The sequence below is a fragment of the Neomonachus schauinslandi genome, chromosome 11 (genome assembly GCF_002201575.2).
Source record: "Neomonachus schauinslandi chromosome 11, ASM220157v2, whole genome shotgun sequence".
Classification (NCBI taxonomy): Eukaryota; Metazoa; Chordata; class Mammalia; order Carnivora; family Phocidae; genus Neomonachus; species Neomonachus schauinslandi.
Window position 1 is genome coordinate 14,089,540 of NC_058413.1, and position 9,397 is coordinate 14,098,936.

A 9,397-nucleotide genomic window follows, 5' to 3' on the forward strand; every position below is an offset into this window, starting at 1 on the left:
TCAAAGTTTGAAAACTACATGGGCAATAAATAAATCTAAATGGGATATTTTTAAACGATACATAACTTCCTGCCCGGGCCTTTCCTCAGAGGACTTATATGCCAACATCAACATACTTTTACATATAGTGTTCACTGGCCCTGAACCATAGAAATTATATTATTTTCTCTTTGCCATTCAAAAGATAAAGTCATTTTACACTGTTGTGATTATTTCTCCACTGAAGTCACCTTATGATCCAGAGCTTCTTTATAGCATTTTTCACCTCTGAATTTCTCAAGGTGTAGATTAAAGGGTTTAACATGGGAGTTATCATGGTATAAAACACAGCCACAGCTTTATCAATGGAAAAGGTGATCACTGGACACAGATACACAAATACGCAGGGCACAAAAAATAAAATGACCACAGTGATGTGAGAGACACAGGTAGAGAGGGCTTTACGCCTCCCCTCCAAGCTATAGGTCCTTAGGGAATGCAAAATGACCACATAGGAGACCACCAAAAAGAGGAAGTTTAACAAACAGATGAACCCACTATTGGCAGCAACAAAGAGACCAAGGGTATGAATGTCCATGCAGACAAGTTTCAACAAAGGGTTTAAGTCACACATGAAATGATCTATGACATTGGGGCCACAGAAGGGCAGCCAGATTATGAAGAAGATCTGAATGGTTGCATGGACAAAGGCTCCAGCCCAGGCCACTCCCACAAGGAGGCTACACACCTGTTGCCTCATGATGGTTGTGTAGTGCAAGGGTTTGCAGATGGCCACATAGCGGTCATAGGCCATCACTGTGAGAAGGATAATCTCAGCAGCACCAAAAAAATGCTCAGCAAAGACTTGAGTCATACATCCCCTAAAAGAGATTATTTTTCTCACAGTAAGAGAGTCAGCAAGCATTTTAGGGGTCATGGAGGAAGAACAACAGCCATCTATAAGGGATAAGTTAGACAGGAAGAAGTACATGGGGGTTTCCAGGGCCCTGTTGATGCTGATGGTGATCATGATGAGTAAGTTGCCTGCCAAGGTGACCAAGTAGACAATTAAAAACACAACAAATGAGAATTTCTGAAGTTCCACATTTTGAGTCAAGCCCAGGAGGATGAATTCCGTCACATTATTCATCTTGTCCATCAATTCAGTTCAGGTGACAAGTGACTTCCCTGAAAAGAAAGTCACACTCATCCTCAATAATGACACCTTTGCCTAATGAATAAATATTCATGGAGTGCCTTATTTTTTCTAGTTTCACAGAAGGCAAAAACAAGCACAAGACCCTATCAACTGTTTCATTTTTTGTATTATTACAAGTGACAATTTAGGTGGTATTTTTTTGTTCTTTATAATTTCCTGATTTTGTTTTTTTGTTTTGTTTTGTTTTTAGAGAGAGAGAAAGAGAGATAGCACAAGTTGGGGGGCAGGGCAGAGGGAGAGAGGGAAAGAGAGAATCTTAAGCACACTCCACAACCTGTGCGGGCTCAATCCCATGACCCTGAAATCATTACCTAAGCTGAAAACAAGAGTCAGAGGCTTAACCAACTGAGTCACTCAGGCACCCCTTTTTTTAATTTTCTACAACAAAAATGTGTAACATTTAAAATCAGAAAAGAAAATACCATGCATCAATTTGGAAGAGCCAATCCATGATATAGCCATACATGTGACACATTCACATACACCCAAAGATTTATATATTTTACCTCTAAAATGTCTGGACATGTTTACCAGTGAAAAATCTAATTTGTTCTAATTGAGGTCATATGAAAAGACTCAAAGACATATAAAAATTCTTTCACAAGCCATACTGTTCCCTACTTTACTTGTCTGCTAGCTTCTCAGCTTCCTCAAGACTAAAAATGGTGTTGCTACCTCCTCCCAATCTCAGAGAAGGTGGGAAGTGGCCCTTAGGGCACCTGCCACATTGTCTCATACTCATCTCTTGTTCTTCAACAGGGTGTGTCCTTGAAGGCAAATATGTGCCTTACTGAAATTGTAATCTTATTCATTTTTGTATTCCCAGTGATGGCCAAAAAGTAAATACTCATAAAACATTCACTGAGAGTGGGAGAAGAAAAAAATAAGCAAAAGAAAGAGGGAGAGAAATAAAGGAAAAAGAGCAAAGAGAAATGGGTTTAAAATCCAAAGATTTAGCTTGGAATCTGGGATGCACCCCTGATTAACTACATAACATCAATTTATTTGATCTCTTTGTGCTTCAATTTTTTCATCTGTTAAAGTAGGGACTAAATATATCTGTATTTAGGAGTGTTGTGAAGATTAAATCATTTTAAATTTACTATTATTTTTTAAAAGATTGTATTGATTTATTTGACAGAGAGAGACACAGCGAGAGAGGGAACACAAGCAGGGGGAGAGGGAGAGGGAGAAGCAGGCTTCCTGCTAAGCAGGGAGCCTGAAGCAGGGCTCAGTCCCAGGACCCTGGGATCATGACCTGAGCTGAAGGCAGACGCTTAACCGCTGAGCCACCCAGGTGCTCCTAAATTTACTATCATTGTTAATATTTTACTGTTCTCATGGGAGTATCACCAAAGAAATCCCTCAAAATTGTCTCTGAACATCTTCAAAAGGCAAAGATTCTGAAAATGTAAGCTAAACAAGTGAGAAGAAAGAGGAGAATAAGAAAACAGTGATAAATGTCAAAAAGAAAGGTCATCAGATTTAAAAAAGAAAAATTTTAAAGTGATTAAAAAAATCTTTAATATAAATTCTTAATTTTTATTTAATTTGCTTGCTTTGTTTGTGAGATTTGTTGTCTATTCATTAATCGATTTGCTGAAAACATATCCCAAACATAAAATAATATACTCCTTCCAAATTTGATTCTATGACCAAGTATGGATTTTTCCAGGAAACTAAATGTAAATTCTGTTCACTATTCAAATAAATGCTTTGTACAGTGTTGTTTTACTAGTTTTATAACCCTACTCAATTTTACATCCACAGTGATAGCCAATATTAGATATTAGAAAGCATTTGAGAGAGAGCAACAAAGGGGATGTAGAGACAGAAAGGGAGGAGAGGAGAAAAAGTAAAACCAAAAAAGGAGAAAAAAAGGCAAGAGGAGAAAAAAGGACACACTACAAAATCATCTAAGAAAGACTTAATAAGTGTATTGTAATATTTCCAACAAGTGCTGTCTTAAAGTCTGAACTTTTTATCAAACTCACTTGTTGATTATGGCCCTTAGGATCAATATCAGAGAAAAGTGCTGACAAATCAAGAAGTCATAGGTTGTCCTTACACACAAACTGGTCAGAAAAAAAAGTTATTTTTGCCTAACTCAGTGCTGAGGGTTGTAAACTACTGTCTTGTCAACAGTTGGTCCTCGGCAGACTCATCAATACTTAAACTCCATTAGGGTTTTCTTCAATTCAAGGTATATGAAACCAGAGTCTTGGTCATGTTAATTTATGTAAACTTACTGTTCAAAAAAAAAAAAAATCAAAGTGTTCCCAGAAAAGAAAATTCTGAAGTAAAATCAAAAAGAAGAAAACTGTGCTTTTCTTACATACCTATCCTCCCCATATCTCTGGGACTTCTCACCCTGGCCTGACCTGTTCAGATAATAAACAATCCCAGATAGCAGACACAGTCACTTTGTATTTAAAAGGAATTTGGGTTGCAGGGAGCGGGGGAGATTTCTGCAGCTTAGCACATTTCTATTTCTATGAGATTCACAGAAATCTATAGGTTTTTAATTTTTTTCTGTAGAACTTGGTGTGAGAGACTTGATATAGACCCTAAGAACATGGCAGCCGTTTCTAGAGCCAAAAAAGCAAGTCCAATTACAAAACATCAGCAGTTGACTAAAAGTCTCTGGGATGAGGAATCTCTTGAAGCCAATTTTTCTGAGCCTTTTTTCAGAACATCCATGCTCAGTGCTGAGTTACAGACTTTGGTCCTCAGGATGCACCCACTTTCTCCCATCATTTCACTAGCTCCGCATGTCTAGCCACAGACGTAGTCAGGGAGAGGCACTGCCTTTGTGGTTCACTCTACCTCACAGTCCTGCTTCTCTACTCCTTCAGTTCTCACAAGAAGGGGACACCAGTTTTATTTAAGTAGTGACTCACCTCTATGCTATTTTCCCAAGGGAAGAGTAGTTAATTTTAGCAGCCCTTGCCAAAATGGCAGTGAAATGCTTCTCCCTTCCTACTATAGTCCCTCTGACCACAGAAGGACTTTTTTGACACGGGCTAGAATTGATCTACAGGAATAGGATAATTATCAGGGTACAGTTAGAACCTAGATTCTTCATTTCTTTTTTTTTCTCCAATGAATGCTCATGGAACATCTAAAATATACCAGGCACAGTGTTGTTCAATAATAATGATGACAGTAACTAACTATTGAGTGCTAAATGCCAGGCCCTGTATTAAACACATTACATGAGGTACCCTTTGTGATTGGCACTATTATTTTCATTATACAAATGAGGAAACTGAGGCACTATGAGTATAGGTAATTTACCCAAGATCAGAAGTGAATAGTGGTGGAACTAAAATTCATTTATTTATTTTTAAAGATTTATTTATTTATTTATTTTAGAGATACACAGAGAGAGAGTGAAAGAGAGAGAGGGCATGTGCAAGTGGATTAGGGGCAGAGAGAGAGAGAGAGAAAATCCTGAAGCAGACTCCCCACTGAGTGTGAAGCCCAACACAGGTCTCAATCCCAGGACCCCAAGATCATGACCTGAGCCAAATCAAGAGTTGGAGGCTTAACTGACTGAGCCACCCATAAAACTAAAATTTAAATACATATCTGCCCTCACAGCCCAGATAGTGTCTCTGCCCTCATATGCAAGAATTCAACTATTAAAAAAAGAAGAGAGTGGTGAGCATTATAAAAAAGAACACAGTGCCGTAATGAGAATAAGCCTTAAACTGGGGTGAAGGTGGAATGTTCAGGGACAAAGTGATGTTGAAGTCGAAACCAAATAAAAAAAAAAAAATTACCCATGGTTGAGATTAGATATATAGGAGAGGGGATTGAGCCAGACTATACCATTTGGTAAATGTGACCAGTGAACAAGATCTCTGTGTGAGCCCACCAAAGCATTTGTGGTTCCATTCTGTTAGAGTTAAGTCCAATCAATTGTTCTTTTCCAATCGCATATTCCAGTTGACTATAAGCTTTCACTGTCACTATCAATTAGCTGAAAATTACTTGAGCAGAGAGTTAAAATACATCAAGCAACTGAAAAACCCCAGTTATAACTGGCTCATTTGAAAGGGGAGCAAAGATAACTTAAAGCACCTGGACCTCACATAAACACAGACCCAGCCTCCCATTTAAGCAGTGCCAAATGTTTTCTTACCTTGAAATAAGTTATTTACCTTTCTCAGACTTAACTTTTCTCATCTTCAAAAAGGGACTAACAATACGTGTTATTATTTTGAGGATTAAAGAGACGTATGGGAATGAATAAATGAATGAATGACAGCCATATTTCTTTTTCTTCCTTTTTTTAAATTTAAATTCAATTAGCCAACTTATAGTACATCATTAGTTTCAGATGCAGTGTTCAATAATTTATCAGTTTCATATAACACCCAGTACTCATCACATCACATGCCCTCCTTAATGCCTGCCCATCACCCAGTTACCCATTCCCCCACCCACCTCCCCTCCAACAACCCTCAGTTTGTTTCCTAGAGTTAAGAGTCTCTCATGTTTTTTCTCCCTCTCTGATGACTTCTCATTCTGTTTTCCCTCCCTTCCCCTATGGTTCTCTGCCCTGTTTCTTATATTCCACATATGAGTGAGACCATATGATACTAGTCTTTCTTTGATTGACTTATTTTGCTCAGCATAATATCCTCCAGTTCCATCCATGTCTGATGTAAATGGTAAATATTCATCCTTTCTGATGACAGAGTAATATTCCACTCCATATATGAACCACATCTTCTTTATCCATTCATCTGTCAATGGACATCTTGGCTCTTTCCACAGTTTGGCTATTGTAGACATTTGGCAGCCATATTTCTACTAAAAAAAAATCTCAAACTTGAAATGAAATTTTCACCAAAATTTTGAGAATCTGTTTTCAAGTGACTAAAGAAATCACCTTCTCAGACATTTTTTTTTCATTTTCATGAATTATTTCCCATCACAGAATAACTAATATGCTCACCCTCTCTCTCCTGAACCACTTGCTCTGCAGACCTCCAGTGCTCAAGTCCGAAGTACAAGTCTGTATCCTGAAGTACATTCTTTGGGCACAAGCAAAATTCTCCTGCTGGTGCTGGTGCTTCACAGCTGATGTTGGTTGACAGATTTCTGGGTAGTTCCACATATTCAGTATTACTGACAGGCTGCTGTGAAGACTCTGGCACACAGCTCCAGATGTGCACATGCCAACTATTGCTTGAGTATGTATCTAGCAGTTGAACCTAAGAATCAAGGTTATGGGAAGTTCAAGATTACTAGATATACCTAATTATTTTCCAAAGTAGTTGTATTAATATAAACTTCCAGCAGCAATGTAAAATACATCCCATTGGTTCATATCCTATACATCACATGGTAGTCTCAAACTTCTTAATTTTTGCAAATTAAATGAATGTAGAATGTTATCTTATTGTGGGTTTCCTTGACATTTCCAAAATTACTAATAAGCTGATTATCACTCCACATGTTTATTCACCACATCTTTCTTTTGGTGAAATGCCTGTTAGTATCTTTGGCCCATTTTCCATTTGTCTCTATTTTCAATTTGTAGAAGCTCATTATGTATTGTAAGCAATAATTATATGTAACTTCAATGTCTTGCAGATTTTTTTTATTCTTTGCATTCATTTTAAGGTTCTTCCATTAACAGCACTTCATAGTTTAAATATTGGTGTTTATATATCTTTTATTTATGAAAAAAAGGTTTTTATGTTTCCTTTAAACAAAAAATTTCACACCTCAAGGTTACAAAGATATTCACCTATATTTTCTTCTAAAATATTTGATGTTTGGCTATTGATATTAAATTCTAAAACTAACTGATGTTAACTGTGAAATCTTTGTTAAACCCGTCTTCATAGATATGGTCCAGTTTTCTTCTAGAAGACTTATAGTTTTTACTCTTATCTTTAGGTGTGTGATTCATCTCAAATTAATTTTTTATGTGATGTGACTTACAAGCTGAGGTTCATTATCATCCATATGAATATTTACTTATTCCAGCACCTTTTGGTGGAAAGACTTTTCTTTTCTCCATAACTGTTTTTAACAATGTTTTGTGAAAAGCAAGTAACTCTGTGTGGTGGCTTATTTTTGGACTCTCTATTCTGTTCTATATATCTATATGTTTATCTTATGTTGGTTACTGTATCTTTATATGAAGTCTTGAAATCAGGTAGTGTAAACTTCCCAAAGTTCTTTCACATAATCTATTAGGTTTATTCCTAAGTATTTTCATTTTTATGTAATGTCAATAGTGTTTTTCAACTTAATTTTCCAATGTTTTTATTCTTGGTGCAGAGAACATATTTTCATATATTGACCTTTTATACAGCAATATGGCTACATTCACTTATGCAGTCATGATTTTTCTACATACAAAACCATAAACTTTGGAAATACATAGTTTAATTCCTTTCCAAACTCTACCATTTTTTTATTCTTTATTGCAGTAAGACCTCCAGTCTTTACAAAAATAGTTTAGAAAGTCACTAAACCAACAAATAACTACACCTCACCAAAAAGCCTCCTTCATAAAGTCAGAACAATACAAGAATGTCTACTCTAAATACTTCTATTCAGCATTTCATTACAAGTTCCTACCATGGAAATTAGGTTTAGAAAATAATAAAAGGCATCCAAATTGAACAGAAATAAGTACAACTATCTGTATTTGCAAATGAGGGGAATGCAAATAAAAATCACAATAAGATACCACTTTACATCCTTTAAGTAGACATAATTTTTTCCAAAAAAAAGGAAATTAGTAAGTGTTGGCAAGGAAGGAGTAATTAGAAATCTGATACATTACTTATAGGAATGTAAAATGATCTAGACGGGCACCTGGGTGGCTCAGTCGGCCTTCGGCTCAGGTCATGATCTCAGCGTCCTGGGATCAAACCCCATGTCAGGCTCTCTGCCCAATGGAAGCCTGCTTCTCCCTCTCTCTGCCACCGCCCCTACTTGTACTCTCTCTTTCTGTGTCAAATAAATAAATTAAATATTTTTAAAATAGATTGAGGAGGAGCAAGATGGCGGAGGAGTAGGAGACCTGGATTTCCTCTGGTCCCAGGAATTCAGCTGGATAGGGATCAAACCATTCTAACACTTACGAACTCAACAGGAGATTGAAGAAAAGAATAGCAACAACTCTCTGAGCAGAAAAGAGATCACTTTCTGGAAGGTAGGACGTGTGGAGAAGTGAATCTGAGGCGATATATGGGAGGAGAGATGGTGGGGGAAGGGGGCCTCCATCTGCCGCTTCTGGCAAGTGAAAGAGCAGCAGAGCACAAAATCACAACTTTTAGAAGTCGGCTCCGCTGAGGGATGTCGCTCCAGTGGCTAAGTGGGGGGTGGAACCCTCATGGGAAAGTGTGGTCTCAGGACCCTCGGGGTCACGGAAAGACTGGGGGTGCCTGAGTGCAGCAGAGTTCCCAGGTATTGGAGTGGGGAAGCCAGCTGCAGAGACGGAGCCGAGGCACGAGCTCTCAGCTTGGGGTTGCCATAAACCGTGATCTGTGGCACAGTCAGGCCAAGGCTCCTCCATCAGGGACCCAACAAGCGGCAGATCCGGGGAGACTCCCCTTCCTCCCCCAGGAGGAGCACGTTGGGAGCGCACCACAGGGATCTGCTGGGTTTGGAGACTCCATACAGGGTTGGGTGCCAGAGATAGAAATGCTCGGTCACAGGCCAGGTGAGCATGGAGTGCGGCTGGAGACCGGGGAGACAGGAGTGATTGACTGATTTTCTCTGGGGGCTCACTGAAGAGTGGGGCCCTGAGTTCTTGGCTCCTCTGGGACGGAGACTGGGAGGCCGCCATTTTCACTCTCATCCCCCAAAGCTATACAGAAAGCTTGCAGAGAACAAAAGCTCCCGAGAGCAAACCCAAGCAGATTACTTAGCCCGGACCAGGCAAGGGTGGGGCAATTCTGCCTCTGGCAAAGACATTTGGGAACCATGGCAACAGGCCCCTCCCCAGAAGATCAGCAAGACAGCCAGCCAAGACCAAGTTTAACAATCAATGAGAACGGCAGAACTCCAGCACTAGGGGACTACTGCACATAGAATCCATGGCTTTTTTACCATGATTCTTTAGTCTTTCAAAGTTAATTTTTTTTAACTGTCCTTTTTTTTTTTTTGAATTTTTCTTTTTCCCTTTTTCAACCAACATCTTATCAATCCCTTTTTTAAAACATT

The 9,397-nt window shown here is 38.6% G+C and overlaps 1 protein-coding gene across 1 annotated transcript; it reads right to left on the reverse strand.

Annotated features, from left to right (window-relative positions):
- Window positions 1-226: 226 nt before the first annotated feature.
- On the reverse strand, window positions 227-1,138 carry LOC110576091 (olfactory receptor 4C12-like). Its single transcript, XM_021685189.1, has one exon. The coding sequence runs from the start codon at window positions 1,136-1,138 to the stop codon at window positions 227-229; it is 912 nt and encodes a 303-aa protein (XP_021540864.1).
- Between the last annotated feature and the right edge of the window lie 8,259 nt (window positions 1,139-9,397).